Raw genomic sequence first — 15,803 nt, forward strand, 5'->3', positions numbered from 1 at the left:
AAATGTGGTTTGAGACATGATCCTTCATACATCATATAACAAAATGGTTTACTGAGAGAGTCACGCATACACTAATGAGAAAAGAGCGCTTCTGCAATGAGACGTGAAAGGGGGAAATGATTCAGTGGTGGCAAGGAGGCTGGGGAGAGCTTCCAGATAAGCTCATGGTCCAAGGTGGTTGTGACTCCCCAAATCCCGCAGGAGAGCTGGGTGGGAAGGCGCTTCTCTGCCCTACTGTGCCTGATGTGGTACCTTGGAGAAAATGGCAGGGAAAGGGTAGGGCAAAGATAGGAAGGGGAGCACTGCAGAGCTGCTCAGGCTTGACTTTCAGACTAAGCTCGAGACTGTGGCAGAGGCAACAGAGAGGGTCTGGCTTATCAGGAGGAATGATGGGGCTGTTCTGCTGTTCACCAGCTGGGTAGGTCAAATCACTACTTTGTCAGGGTTTTTTTTGGCTGGTAAGCAGATGTCTTTTTGCAGTTGAATGCTGCAAGAAATCATTAAAGCATCTCCCCTTTTTACAGGCATTGTTAGTTAAATCTGAGTGAATAAACAATGCATACATCTGCAGACCAGTGAGCTGGCTGAAGCACAGGTGAACCCACAGAGGTGAGAGAGAATTCAAAACCTCACCCCTCAGCAAGGCAGCTAATGTCACCTCTCCCCATGCTCAGTTTGTTGTGGGGACGTGCTGAATGTTTTAGTCTCTGGGTTCCTGCCCTAGCCGCTTTGCCTCCCTTATTTTGTGTGGTTGCAGAAACTATGCCAAAAGAGCTGGCCAAGCCATCCTGCCAGATCTCCGTAATGCCTAGGGCCTCTCCCAGCTCTGCTCTGCGGAGAGCGCTGCCTCCGTTGAGAACAGAGCTTGCAGAGGTTCACCTGAGCTCGCCCATCCCCGGTGACCGCTGCAGCTGGGCCCACAGAGGTGCGCATTAGGTTTCACACCTGGGGCAGGGATGTGAACCTGGGCTTCAAAAAGGGTTGATGGAAGAGCTCCCATTTACCTCAACAAAGGAAAGCGTCGCGCGAGTCTTGTCACCCATTCTGGAGCTGACAAAAGTAGTGCATGTTTGTCTTTTTTGCTCATGAGTGACAATTCAACCAGTGCAGGAAATGTTTGTGATGACTTAACCAAGCCTTGGGCCAAACGCTCTGCTTAATGTGACCGCTCTGCACGATGTTTAATGCCACTAATGTATTGGAGGGCTGCCATCCTCCGCTAACTGGAGTTGGGTCAGGAATCGTTTAATAGAGCAGATGCAGCATAGTGTGAGACAACATCATCCCCCAGGCAGAGGGGAACAGAGTCACGGAAGGGCTTGATCCAAACTGGTGTTGATACATGAAGAAGCAATAAGAATCAGTAAGTGATGGTGTTACGTGTTCAATACGCAGGATTGGTGATGTGGGGACAGTGCTCGCTTTTCTTTTTTTTTCTTTTTAAATGAAGCAGAGGGAAAATGGGAATCACAGTGACACAAGATGGGAAAATGAGTATGCAAGTAAGGGAGTGATAAATGGGTATGTCCATACAGTAGTTATTTCTAAAACTTTTTTAAAATTAGGATAGCTTGTACATCGTAACAACAACAAAGTATTTGAGCCATAGGAGTTTTCACTGCTAAAACTGTGTTTGATGCCTGTTCGACTGGTGGGGAGACAGAGTTAGGATGGGTGTGAAATAGAGCTGAATGGAAGCTCCTCTGACACCTTCTGTCAGCAATTCAGACAAAGCACTGTCACTTGGCTGAGGGATGGTGGCCTCACGTGGGCCACAGACTACTTCAGGCTGACCTGCAGTGGAGGAGCTGAGATCCCCCACTGCTGAAATAAAGCCAACAGACTGGCTGCATTTGTGACCAACACAGTCATACACCCAGAGAGGGAAATTCTTTCACTTCTCACTCTAACAAGTATTAGAATGGTTTGTGTCTTCCTACTTCTTTTTTTTTTTTTTCACTTAAACTCGCTACAAATATGAGCGCAGGTTAATTTCACTAAAAGGTGAGTCACTGAAGAATGTGGGCCATTTGAATGATTTCCCTTTTAATAAAGTATTGCTTGTGTTTTTTGCAGCATTAAGAAGAGAGAGAACCTCTAGCCCTCTTCCCACAGCAACTACAGTAAGAGAAACATCATTCAGAAGTCAAGAAAAAAACACAAGCACTTTCAGTCTCAGCCAAGTCCACGAAGTAGCAGAACTCATTACTAATTCAAAGGAGATGTGTCCCTCAGAGCTCACCATTACTGTTTTTACAACTAATAATACTAGAGCTGCATAAATTTAACAGAAGGTAGAGTTTGGCAGAAGGCAAGAGTAGCACTGAAGTGCTACTGTCCTAATCAAACACCTCCCTCTTTCAGACTGAGGCTTTCATTTTCTGCAATCAATCTGGTAGGAAGCAGTGCTGGGTTATAGGGAAAGTGCTGGGGAAAAGGGTACAGTTTTCAAGCTGCACCGGTCTGATAACATTAAACCTAGAGAGAAAGTGGAAGAGGACATAAGTATTTGTAATTTATTTATAAACAACTATGCCTTCATGAGAAACTTCTTAAAATAATATGTGATAGTTCTTTAAATATTTAAGAGTTTGTTGGCCTATTTTCTCAGTTAATTAGGAATTTTTTGGCTGCATTAACAATGAATTAAATGCAGTCTGCTTCAGTCACTAGACAGTTCAGCAACACTGGGACAGAGAAACATGATTTCTTTCTAAAGCATGACATAGGAGGGGAACTTCATTGTGTGTGTCTAGACTTGTGCTTAAAAAACTATAAAGTTCCTAGCAGCTAGTGCTTGAACTGGACTTACTGAACATAAAAGCATTCACCTAACACCCTTTGGAGCCCTGAAACAAATGTACTTTCAATTACAGCACTGCCCCCAACCTTGGCTACTCTGCAGTAGAAGTGCGCCGGTGCAGTCACCCTTCTCATCAAAGTGCGGTGGTTACGACTGCCAAGGTCGTCTGCAAGCTGCATTTGTGAGTACGCTTATTTTCTTACTCGTTTATTTTACTGTTACGTGACAGAAATTTGGCCACATAGGGACTGCAAGGCTTCATGTCGCTAATCACAATACCGCAGTATGGTCAGAAACGAGCCCTTCCTCAAGATGGAAGTTTCTATTAGCAAACGATACGCTGTGTTACCCTGCAGGGGTCGGAACAGGAGGAGATCATGTTTCCACTGAAGTCAGTGGCAATGCAAGGCAGTAAGTGAGAGCAGAGCACTGACTGATTATCAAGTGTGAGGATGGCCAGCTAGCTGGAGATGGCCACAGTGCCCTGCTGACAGAGTTGTCTGGTCTCCCCATCCTCGCGAAGGAAGTGTAAGCCATCAGGATCCCATCAGTATCTGCTTAGCTTAGTGGGGCAGGAGTATTGCGGGCTGTGACAGAAGTTGCAGCACCCAGGTTTAAGTGTGTTCTGTGTTACACAGCTCAGGGGACCACCCAGCCCCTGCGCCATAGCAAAGGACACCAGAAGAGGGGATCGCTGTTCTCTGAAAGGCTCTTAAGTTTACATCTTGGGAGGACTATTGTCAGGATTACTTCTTACTCTTTTAAGGCTTCAGTAAAACAAACCTTTGCCCTTGCCTTCATCACCTTTCCTTCTTGGAATGTGCCAAGGGTCTTCATGTTTTCCGAGGGCTGTTTCAGTGCCCTCCTGCAGAAAATCACACAGTCGGAGGGAAGTTTGCAGACTCAGAGAAGGATGCAGTTAACTTACCATGCAGCCTTTGCTGGGGATCTCCAAAGTGACCTGGAAAGGGTACTTCTCAGTGTGTGTTTCTGCACAGAGTGTTACTGAACTGACTCAAAATAAAGGACAAAGTAAATAATGGCTGTCAGGCTTAAACAAGCTTCCTCATCAGGTGCAAATGGATAGAAAAGGTTTTCTTCCATTTGCACCTGATGAGGCGGCATGTTTCTCCCCCAAAAGCTGGTGTTGGCTACCCTGTGTTTCTTTCCCTTAGATCAATTCAGCATCCTTTGGATCAATGTTCTCCGCTACTGAGTTATTGCTTTTTATTTTTAAATTGAAACTTTAAATCTAGTGGCAAATATTTTGTCATCTGAGACATACCAAGTGCACAGACCTAAACCTGTAAGCTTCTAAATGAGAATGGCTGTTTAAATCAGGGGTTTCTAGTTCCTAGAAAGGAGGAGAAAATATAACACTTGAAACTTTTGCTGAGATTAAATAGGAGACAACAGTACAGTGCAGAGGAAGAATTTCTATTCTTGGCTACACCCTTAAGGCAACAGAGGAAGTGTAATGGCTGCAATGACAGTTAATGAGCAGATATACAATATTAATTGTGGTAAGTGTAACACAGAACAGTCTATCTACATTTATTTTCTTAGGAGCAGAAGCTTAGATCTTTCTCACTAACACCTCTGCTTGAACTGGCTGCGTCACTTTTGTTTACCTCTACGTGTGCATATACACAAACGACACTACTGCTTTCTAGAGCCTGTGTTCTGCACATCTGGGCCATTTTCACCTCTACGGGCAGCTGGCTCACCTACGTGGCTCTGCCTTAAGCGCTGCAAACATTTAGATTATTCTCCTTTTCCCGCTGCTGGAGGGGCTGACCCAGTTGTACTCAGCCTGGACCAGCACGAAGCTGTTCTCCCGGATCTTGCGGAAGTGCATCATCTCCCCGTTCTCTCTGACGGTGACGACGTCGCTGTCTGGCTCACTGAAGGACACCTCCGTCCGCTTGTGGCAGTACTGGGCGTAGAGGCAGCGCAAGCCAGCTGCCAGAGCCAGGCCCAGGACGGCTGTGCAGACGAGGAGGATGCCAAGCTTTGCTGCTATGAGACGTGTCCCTCTGCGAGAGCCTTCTCCCTTCCCAGGAGCAGCAGATTCAGGAGCTGGTCTGGTCACCCCCGGCAGTGTATTCCCACCTGCCTGCTCTCTGACTTCCTCCTTCTCCTCCTTGCCCGTGGAGCCTGCCTCCTCCAGCGGCAGTGACGGCTTGCTTTCTGCCATCTGCCTTGAAGCCAACGACAAATTGCTGGTAGTGTCCACGTCGCCAAACCAGGCTGTGGTCACAGCAGCTTCACCCAGGTGATGGCGCATCTGTAGGGCGGACCAAGAAGCTGTTGCCTGCAGGGAGGTTTTCAAGGTGTCCCCGTTCTCAGTGCTTGCCTTTGAAAGCAAAAACATGGCAAAATATCCAGTGAGGGAACAGAAAGGAGGCTGATTAGATTCTCATCCGCTACCAACTCCACTATATCATTCAGCTCTGTGTTTCTGGTTCAAGCATCCCCTGGCCTTGGAAAAAACTATTGTTTCATCCCCTACACTACTCGGTAGTAGCGTTTAGGAAACAAGCTAGATTCAGAACTGCTCTTTCTGTATCAAATAGTCACGGGAGGTGAGGCACTGGCAGCTGATCCTGTAGGGGCAAGGTAAGCGTGTTGAATGGGCAGAGAGGAAGGTCACTGCTTTGCATAAGTAAAGGTGTGCAGCTCCCATTGTTGATGTAGTGGTATTTTTCACGGGCATTGTTACCACAGAAAAATCACTTAATAAACAATTCCTGCCTTTAGTGATGCTCAAAGGACAGGTGTGATCTTCGCAGCCAAGCTTTGTGTTTGGGGTCACAGTGGGCCCACTGTAATTCAGCATTGCCCTTCTGAGATTGCGGATTAGGCCATGGAGCTGAGGGGCCGTGAGAAGGCTTGAGGTGGCCCTTGGCCATAAAAGCTGCGAACTCTCCCCAAGGCCTGTCCTGCTTTCTCAGTCTGCACAGCCAGTTTGAAATCTGCTGCCCTTCAGCACTGTTCAACCACGCGTTATAGTGCTCCTTGCTCCGGTGCATTTCTAGGGGCTCTGCTTGGTGCCAGGCACCTTATTTTATCAGTCACAAAATGACAGCCGCCCCATGCCAGGTCTGCAGTCCAGGCTTTGCTGCAAATATCATCCAAGACTAACTGTGAAACAATCTTGCAATTTAGGAGGCCCCCACAGAATTTTTCCATTCCCACTGCGCACCTGAGGCCCAATCCAAAACCTGTGAAATGTACTGGAGTCTTTTCTTTGGCTCCACCGAGATTTGGATCTGGCCCTTAGTAGCTGGCTACTCTCCAGCCTGTCCAGCCTGGCAGGCTTTTTCACACATCCATTAATTACACTGGAGAAAAATCTCACCCTCTCCCATCACTAGTGATTTCTAAAGCTTGCTGGGAAGGCCGTGTGACAGGAGCACAAAGCTGAGGTAGGAGCCCTGGCAAGCTGTGAACCAAAGGGGGGCGGGGGTGGTGTCAGAGCCTCCTTTGTGGAAGAGACAATTTCTGAAGAAAGGAAGGTGCTAGTAAAACACAGGTAGTAAATAAAAGAATTTCAGTGGTTGAACTGCGAGCTGTAGGGTAGCTGGCTGGCAAAGTTAATATTGCGTGTGTATGGTTTGCTAGACCTCATAATGTCAGCTGATGTAGGGATATAGCGCAGGATTTGGGACTTTGCTGTAGGAAATAGAATTTCCTTGCATGTCCTTGCCCTGTCTCACCATTTTTCTTCTTTGTCTTTGTACTGCTTCTCTCCTTTCAGTATTTTTATTTCATTATGCTCTTCTGGTCTTGCACTGCACAGTAGCATCCTTTCCATCTTCTGCCGTTTCTTCACTTCTCTCCGTAGCGCCGCCAGATGTGTCTCTACTTACCCGCATGCTCTTTCCGTCTCACGCCTCCCTCTCAGTGCAGCCCCGCCACTCCCCCACGACTGCTGTCATTTCACACCTGTCTGGCCATCTCCTGAGGTCACCCCTTCCTGAAAGGCGCCCTCACCCGCTTGTCCCCTCCGACATCTCCAGCTCTCCCAGCTGTCTCAGGTGCACAGCAGAAAACAGAAGGACTGTGCTGGGCGGTCCCCCGGCAGTGACAGGTGGGACGTCGTCCCTGCAAGCGGAGCAGTGCGGGTCCCAGCAGTGCGGGTCCCAGGAGTACCATACAGACTCTGTATGTTCCAGTTTTATACACAGAGCAGGCCTGCAGTGACACCACAAGGAGGTGACTACTTCGAAAGACAGAAGAAAAAGGGCAGAAAGAGAGGCTAAATGCTACTAGGGAAACAGAGTCATTCTGGAGGTCACTCTGAGACTTAGTGTGCTATCAGGAAATAACATTTTGGCTTGGTGGAAAACAAGGAAACAGGTTTTAAAGTTTCTACCACCCTTAGGAGACTGAGGAGAACACAGGTTTGTTGTGTGCACAGAGCGGTGTGGAACTGCCCTCTGAAAGCATCCTCAGCTTTTACCAGAATGGATGAAATCTTTGACCTCCAGTGAATGTAACGGGCACCTCTGGAAAGGAATATCTCAGCCTTCCACTGGAATAAAATGCACATTTCCAGCCCAGTAACACCCAGCAGCCTGTAGTCATGGGCATGGTTACATATGGAAAAGTTATGTCAAATTGTTTTGGCAGTAGGACTCAGAAATCCAGGCATCAGGCTCAAATGGAAACAAAAAAAAATAAAAATAAAAAACAATTCCAAGTTAAGGTTAAAAAAATAAAACTTAACAATCTCAAAGTAATTTAAGTCACTCTGGAGACCTATGCAGGCTGCTTGGTCCTGTGAAGGAGCAAGGTCTCTTAGACCTTTCCCCAGCTTCCAACAATTTCTGCCATTGCAGAAGACATCCTCCCCATGCCCAGTGCTTACCTCCCCTTCTTCTTCACACATCAAACACGGGTATGGTTTGGTAGTGCTGGCAGTGCTTTGTGCTCTAAAATATCGAAACAGGAAAGACATGGTTAATACACAGCATCTCTTGCTTCAGATCACATTAGAAGAACCCCTGGGGCCTACAGTATGCATGATTTGTAAAGACTGCCACTTGTTGGAGCAACCCCGTGATACACACAGTCAACACACACCATATAGGGTCATATTTTTAATAATGTCTGATCTTTTAGTCCTAGACTCATCATTTACTCATTTACACCCGCTGTATAAAACATTGCATGGAAGGTCATGTGGCCCAAACCCTTTAAGATGTCTGAGCAGACACCCTCAAGGCAAAATTTCATAATTGCTTTAAATCCTTTCTTCCTTTTCCCTGCAGGTGAAGAAATAGGTCTGCTAAGTTCACCATTTCTTTGAACGCTTGCACACACTTTTAGAAAAATATTTTAGCAATCAACTGTGGTCAATAGCTTTTATCACATTTTCCAGTCACCTGGCTAGGCAGCTCTGCTGGGCTAGTCAGCAGAAGGCCTGTTCTCTGTCTGCTCTCAGTTATCTCACTGCTGCTGTCTGGCGTGTGCCATCTCCAAAAGATTATTTTTGGAAAGTTCAGCAAGCAAACACCTTCTCACATCCCCTCTACAATCACAGATGCCTTGCTCCATGGACCCTCATCCACCCACAGTGAAACCAGCATTGATTTCCTTCCCCAGGACTGCCGGGGAAGCGGCTGGTCCCACTGCCTAGTTATTGCATTGGGTGTCCGTGCAGTACCCGTGAGCGGGGCTCTGGCTGGAGGCGTAGTCCTGGAAGAGGAAGCTTTGCAGAGCGCCGGCCATGCCCGGCTCTTGGAAGGTGAGCGATGGCTCCAGCCCCAGACCGCTGGAGTTGCTGCTCCCTCCGCTCCTGCTGGATGCATCCAGCAAAGTCTGGGACTGCGTTGGCTCGGCAGTGGGCGATGTACCTGGGCGTGCACCAAAACCTGGCCCCGGTGCTGGTGTTGGGGTGAGGCTGGCAGGAGCTGGGCTGGTGTGCTGGGGAGAGCTGGGGGCAGCAGCAGGAGAGCTGGAGCCTTGCAAGACATGGAGACAGAGCAAAAAGCAGAAATCGACTTTCTTTGCTTTGTTTATTTCAAATCCCACTTGGTGCTAGCATTTACTAGAAAGGATCATAGCAGTGACTTTTATTTTAAGTCACTTAATTTAAATAGGAACCCAGATGGAGAGTAAAGCAGCAAAGCCCACTGCCTAAAAGGCATTCAAGTAAAATAATTAAAACTCGGTGCCGTGCCAAAAAGGCTGAGAAACACATCTGATTGTAGTATAAGTAAATTCTTTGAGTATTTTACCAATCCGAGGCTGCATAAATACAAATAACTACATGCCTGAAGGGTAGTAGTCACATTTAGAGATGTTATTTACGCAGTATTGCTAACTACACTTGCTTGTCTTTAGGAGATGGGATTTTAGGCAAAATATGTTTATTTTTTTTCAGTAGCATTTTAGCTCTTAAATCATAGGATCTGGCAGCTCTCTTTATCTTGTTGCAACCTTTCTTGGGACCGTCTCTGTTACCTTGGATGCTGACTTGTACCCTCCCTTCAGGAAGTTCTTCATGGCCATCACTGATCTCGCTGGCAGCTAAAAAAGTTAAACGGCCCTCTGTAGCTTGTTTATCTCACTTGTCTTCAATGGTTGCAAGAAATAAGCTGTAAAAATACTCTGCTTGAAGCAGTCAGCAACAAACCACGTACCTTCGCTTGCTGTGCCAGCTACACGTGGGTCAGCGGGTTCCTGCAAGGATGCAGATGTCAGGGGGCCGGCCTTCTTGGTGCCAGCCGACGTGGTGTTCAGCCCTTGTTGAGCAACAACAGCAGATTCAATCCTCGCCCAGTAAACAAAGTATGACTGGACTACAGAGATGCTGTTAAAAGATAATGATGAAGGAATTTACTCACTCCATGCCGTTAATAAAAGATCAGAATGCTTAGCTAATCACAAGGAGTGCTTTAATCTAAAGGCAGCGCAAAAATATTTTAAGGATTAGCCCATCACACATTTTATATTACAAATAAAATATACCAGGTCCCAAGTGAAAGATACTGGTTTAAGGATCACTCATAATTAAGATCAATCAAAAAATGTGTGGGAACAGAAATGGAAGAAGAAAAAAAAAAAAGCTATTATATTAGCTGTGTTGGTAGGAGGACATTTGGAGAAGTTTGAATAGCTCTACATATAATCTTCTGTAGGCAGGGAAACAACAGAGGTATTTACTAATTAAAACAAGTCAGTGTAACTTGTACAAACAGCAGAATAGGTAGAAAAAGCCACAGGCGCTCTCTCTTCTCAGCCCTTCAATATTTGCGCCTGCTTTTTGTCAGGTGCCAAAGCTGCGCTTGGCCAGCCTGTAGCCATTCGTCCCCAGAGCCTTATTCAAGCTGGATCTTTTCGGAGAATTTCAACCCGGGTTGCTCAGCTGCTTCTGAAAATTAGATAGGGGGGAAACAGCCCTGCTTCTCCTAGGCTGACTGATTCCTGGGAGAGGTTTTTAAGTGTAGCGAGGAGTTTTCTCAGATGCCGTGACACAAGTTTTGAAACACAGATTTACGGTGTGGCTGGGGTCACCCTTGCGGGATGTGCCTTTTGCTGTCTGCCTTAAATCTGCCTAAATTTTACTGATTTATAAATAATGTTGTGAGGGATCTGAGAGCAGAAGCAACGGCAGACACAGGAGTTGGGGAGAGAGAAGGGGAGGAGGGATCGGCTGGAGGTTTCTGCTGGAGACATGGAGGGGGGGCACAGCCTGGCCTCAGCAGGGAGAGGCTGCGGGCAGTCAGCCTGGGGGGCAACAGCCAGAGGATGCAGGGAGAATTGCAGTGGGTGGCTAGCGATAGGCATTGCTGCGTTTGGGTTATTTTTATCTGCTTTTTTTTTTGTTTTTTCCATGTTTTTAATAGTATTTTCTGAAGCAGGGGGCAAAATGGAAATGCTGAGCAAAAATATTTTTGTTTCAATGAATTTGTGTGGAATCACGATGAGATGCACAAGCCGTGGCACTCACCGGGAGGCTTATGTTTTGGGGAGCAGCCAGGGATCTGGCCCAGCAGCTTCTGAGCAATTTTGTGAAGTCAAAACGTAACAATTTATTCTAAAATGAAAAATCACTGTTCTCCCCCTAAGACAGCCAGTTAGAAAAAAATAACTTAATTCCAGATCAGAACTAAAATACTTGGACTTCGGTGCAGAACAGCAATGTTAAGTTTTGACCCTGTGCTCCCTAACTAATCCTACTGGGAATAATTCTGTTTACATTTAACTTAAACAAAAAAACAAAACAAAACAAAAAAAACAAAAACACACTAAATTAAAAAAATAAAAAATCAACACAGCAGTGATATATGACATTGTCCTGTAGGCAGGGAAGCCCTATGGGCTGTATTATTTAGAAAGGCAGGCAGAGTGATCACAGTTCTCTCCTTACGCCTTAATATTTCTATGCCCTTAGTGCTTAGGCTGTCATCTCCCAGTGCATTTATTCTGAGAAAATAGTGGCCATGTAAATAAAAAGGAGCGCTACCCAGCAGATACAAATGGAGATTTATACACCAGCTGGGGCACTGTTGCATCATTTGATAAGTATTTAGCTATATGGGGTTCAAAAGACATCAAACCACCAGGCTGGACAAGTACAATGGAAAAATACAGCCAAGTCTTTGAAAACTGAAAAATGAGAAAACCCGAAGCTGCGCAGACACTAGTTGTGGCTAGGAGCCAACATGTTCTTACAAAAATTTGATGTCTCCAATGGGTTGGTCTGGTGCCTTCCACACAAAGGACAGGTTTCTTTTCAGGGACTTGTCCGAGTGGGTGACAGTATCGCCATCTTCAAAACACGTCAGCAGCTTGGAACCAGGAGGAATGAAGACAAATGTGCCAGCAACTTCATCGTTAGACACTTTGCGAGCTTGAAGCAAAAAGCCCATGAAATCCCGGCTGCTCCTCACTGTCACTGCAAGACAAGACATGGGACACGAAGGGATCTGTGTTGCAGATCTCAAATGAATTTTTTTTAGTGGAATTTCCATTGACACTGTGAAATCAAAAGAAAGCCATCAAAAAGAAACCAGCATCCTACAATATTTGTCCTTACAGTCTATGTTGGATGTGCTAGATACAGGGGGCAGGCATGAGAGGCAGAGGAGGTGGCTTGCCCTCTGGAGGTGCCTCTCACGTGCCAGTGCATGTGATGGGTTCCTGTGTGGTTGAGACACAGCTGAGACAAATCCCACCCAAAGCATCTGAACCTACCAGCTTGCTCTGGCAACCACTTGGTCTGCATGCAATGTGGTAAAAGTCTGGAGCCAGGCACCACCTGAGAAAGCTTTGGGCAAAGTGCTGCAAACAGAATCTCTCTGTAAATGCATTCAGTTCCCATTGATGAGACATCCAGCATAGCGCACCTGGAGCAGTGCCACATGGAAGTTCTCTTCCCATCCTTCACAAAGATTAATGTCATCACTTGTGATTAGTTAGCATGTGTTTTTTAGATGCATGAAAGTTTCCTAAATAATTGCTCTTCTGAGTCAGGAGCACAGACCAGAAAGCTCAGTACGCAGGGTTTTGAGAATTAATAACCACTTTACGTTTTTTTTCCATGGCTAAGATATAAAATCAGCAGTTGTTCCTCACCTGGAACCTTGTCTCCTGGGAAGTAGAAGGACATGTTGGTGTGGATGGTAACATAGTTGTTCCTGGGGCTGTGCAGCTGAGCTCTCAGGTGCTTGGGCATCATGTCAGCACAGGCGGAAAGACTGGCGCCATGCGAGAAGGCAGCCGTGTAGGAAACCAGGCAGAGGGTTGTGCACACCCAGCCAGCGATCACCAGGTGGACTTTCCTCCGGTCCTCCATGCTGCATCGGGAAGGCAGCAGGCAGGTTCACTTCAGAGTGGTGCCTTCTGGCATCTGCAGTCTGTACGCGTGTCCGTCGCCTTTGAATTAGCTGAGCAGCCGTTCCCACAGCCTTTAAACGGAGAGGAATAAACGATCTCTGTAACACACGGAGCCTCTCCGGGAATCCACAGAATTTCACATTTTGAAGTAAATTACTGGGGCTGGGAGGGGAGAGACTCCACCAGAGGATGCATTTCTTGTGAAGCATCTGTGGAGTGAATAGCTGGGAGAGATTTGCTCCAGAACTTTGGTTCATATTTAGCAGGAGGAGAAGGCTCTGTGTGTATATGCTCAGGAGTCAGCTCAGCACCCTCTACCTCTTCTGAACTCTAGAAGTTCAATATTTTGTATGCCTTGCTTTTAGTGTCACTCAGATTTGGTGGCTGGCACAGAACATATTTCCAGATTAGACAGAGTATTTTATTCCCATTTTTCAGACTGCACTTTTGAAAGTGAAGATGAAGAGAGAGCACCACACTTACTGTGAGTGGTAACGTGTCATAAAGCAGGTAGCCCAACTTTTAATGCAGCTCTTTCTAACATCTTTTCAACACGTAGCTTTTCCTGGCTTAGATTTCGTTACACTTAGTCAACAAATTAGATGCTAATGCGTCAAAGGGAATCAGAGACCAAGGAGGTCTAGCCTGCACCTCCATTTACATCGCTTCTGAAACTCACCAGCTGACTCTAAAAAACTGTCACATGAAACAGCTTGTGCCCCGCCTGAAGCAGGGCACAGATGGACGCAGTTTAACCTTCTGCAGCCGAGCATCATCACGTTCCCATCAGTTATGTTCCAGAAGATGTTCTGGGATTCACAGAAGCCTTTGGCAAACACCTCAGCCCCCATGCTAGAGGCAGGATGTCCTTGTACTCTTAGAGCCATCCTCCCCTCCAGATGCACCTAAATCTCCCTTATTGGGTGAGATTTCTCTCAGCAGCTCATGCAAGTACCTCTGAGCAGCAGCTCTGCTTCTCGGGAGGTTCCCAGGGTGCATTTTCCCCCTTCTCATCCCACCCCCGTTGCTTCCCGCACCCTTCACCATGCACTCGCAGGGGGGACGTCACCTCCAGGGCCACAGCCACCTGGGTTTGGGTCTGGGTCCAGGTCCAGATCCATGCCGTCTCCACACACTTACCTCAGGACACACACACCTCCCTGCTCGCTGCTGCCGCGTCCCTCAGCCTGCCGGCGACACATCCCGTCAGGGAAGTTCTTCGCTTTCTCCTCTAATGGGAAGTGCAGCAGCTGTTACTGCTGACACCCGCTGCCTACGGGAACGCGCCGGCAGTGCCCAAATCCAGCCTTAATCACATTAGTTTTCCTCTTCGTATCCCACCCTCACCCCCCCCTTTTTTTTAAAAAAAAAAAAAAATACCTCCAAGCTTCTGCAGTGAAAACAAAGGCAAATAGCAAGGGAGCGGGGGGGCAGCAGCAAGCCATAGGGTGTGCGTGGGACACCCTGGGACCCATCTGGGTGGGGCAGGGTGCCAGCTTTACCAAGTATGCTCCCCTCGTCCTCAGGGGCCTGGTGAGACCAGGGATTACCCCGCTCAAGCCGAAAAGCTGGAAAGTGGGCTTTGTTGTGGCTGTGCTGTGCGCAGATTTGCATAAACAGCCTGTCTGTGTGCCAGTATGAAATCAACACGGCCATAAAAGCATCGCTGCTGCCTGTCGTCACCCTGCCTGTGATCAGTTTTGCTGTACTTGAGGAGGCTGCACGGTGGGTGACGGCAAAGTGGCTCTAGCCATTACCGGTGTCCCCTCATTGCCCTGACCTGGTTCCTTGGTCACCCCTGGGCCCTGCCTGAGCTGTGCCAGTGCCCAGCCATGGTGCTGGTCCTGGCCCTTGACTTCCCAGCTCAGTTTTGACTCTGTCCTAGTCTCTTCAGGCTGCTGTGGTGGCCTGGACTCATGGCCAACCCTGGTCACCATTGCCAGGCTGGTGCAGGTGCTGCTGGAGCCCCCTGACAGTTCTGGCAGCCCTGTTTGGAAATCTCACTCCCAGTCATCACCCAAGAGCCCCCATTAGAAGGGGCTGAGCGTGGTGCCAGTGCGTTGCAGCCTCAGGCAGGCAGGGATGTAGGCACCGACCACCTCAGCAGCCATTTTCTCTTCAGGATGCAGCATCAGGTGCCCACAGTGCCACAGGCCTGGGGCCTAGCCTTGCAGCAGGGCAATGCACACAGCTGTAGCACTTACGGATGGAGGGGTGATGGAAGAGGGTTTGGTACCTTCGAATCCTCCTCTGCTGACAAATGTGTTCTTGCAGGTGCTTCGGCCGTGGCGGACACCACGACACCCTGCCCTGGTCAGCGAGTGGAGGTGGTCAATACGTGCCTTAGCGTGAAGCTGCTGTGAAGACGTGACTGCTGACAGCCCAGCTTTCAGCTGCTTGACTGGTTTGCAAGTGCAGAACTGGTGGTACTAGCCTCTCATCTGAGATATGTACATGAAAAAGGCCTTAAATCCACTGATTTTCAGGATATAATGTAAGGCTTATTGTTTTCCTACTTTTTGTCAGTAAAAACGGAAAGTCTTAGCTGTAGTAGTTGGGGAGAGTAAGGGGGGAGGAATAGTTTGCATTATTGCTTCTATTTTAGTTTGCAATTGCCCATACTTTATATATTAAACAAACAAACAAACAAAAAAACACAAGTGCATTTAAGTAATGCTATATTAGTGCCTAATCCTTTCTTGAAACCAGCCACACTCTTCTGGCTATTCCTTACTAACTTGCTCCCAAGTTAAATAATCCCCTTCTTGTAATTCTAGTGTAATAAGGAAGCAGTTCCAGAACCCTGCCCATCTATAGGGAAAACATGTGAATCCACCAAACACCAGCATTACAGGTGTGTCTTTGAGTCACAGTGTGGTGTTACAGCATCACACAGCCTTCTTCAGCTGCTGCTTGCCTTGAGCACGTGTTTTCATTGTGCCATCTCCAGTGAGCTCCAGGCCTCAAGTGGCTTTCAGCAGCACAGGGAGCGTGGGGGTCCTGAAGCAAGCAGCACCAAGTGTTCACGGTAGCTCTGTGCAAATGTATGGCAGAAAGCAGAAGAGCCTCAAACCGATGAGACCAGAACCAACCCACCTGCACCAGCACAGGATGTAATGCAGCATGGAGCTGGCATTGGGCTGCATGCAGT

At 47.4% G+C, this 15,803-nt stretch overlaps 1 protein-coding gene and 1 long non-coding RNA gene across 2 annotated transcripts; one reads left to right on the forward strand and one right to left on the reverse strand.

Moving 5' to 3' along the window:
* The first annotated feature begins 2,623 nt into the window (after positions 1-2,623).
* LOC118165624 lies at positions 2,624-15,287 on the forward strand. The gene is made up of 2 exons (XR_004750143.1): positions 2,624-2,984; positions 14,927-15,287. It is a non-coding gene; the product is annotated as an uncharacterized LOC118165624 (long non-coding RNA).
* Positions 4,421-14,610, reverse strand: REELD1 (reeler domain containing 1). Its single transcript, XM_035323785.1, has 8 exons — positions 13,793-14,610; positions 12,392-12,723; positions 11,489-11,711; positions 9,454-9,623; positions 9,275-9,340; positions 8,475-8,772; positions 7,677-7,740; positions 4,421-5,159 (listed from the first exon to the last, which is right to left on the reverse strand). Exons 2-8 carry the CDS (start codon positions 12,609-12,611, stop codon positions 4,563-4,565), a joined length of 1,638 nt encoding a protein of 545 aa, XP_035179676.1. The 5' UTR covers positions 12,612-12,723; positions 13,793-14,610; the 3' UTR covers positions 4,421-4,562.
* Positions 15,288-15,803: the final 516 nt, after the last annotated feature.

Source organism: Oxyura jamaicensis, chromosome 4 (genome assembly GCF_011077185.1).
Source record: "Oxyura jamaicensis isolate SHBP4307 breed ruddy duck chromosome 4, BPBGC_Ojam_1.0, whole genome shotgun sequence".
Classification (NCBI taxonomy): Eukaryota; Metazoa; Chordata; class Aves; order Anseriformes; family Anatidae; genus Oxyura; species Oxyura jamaicensis.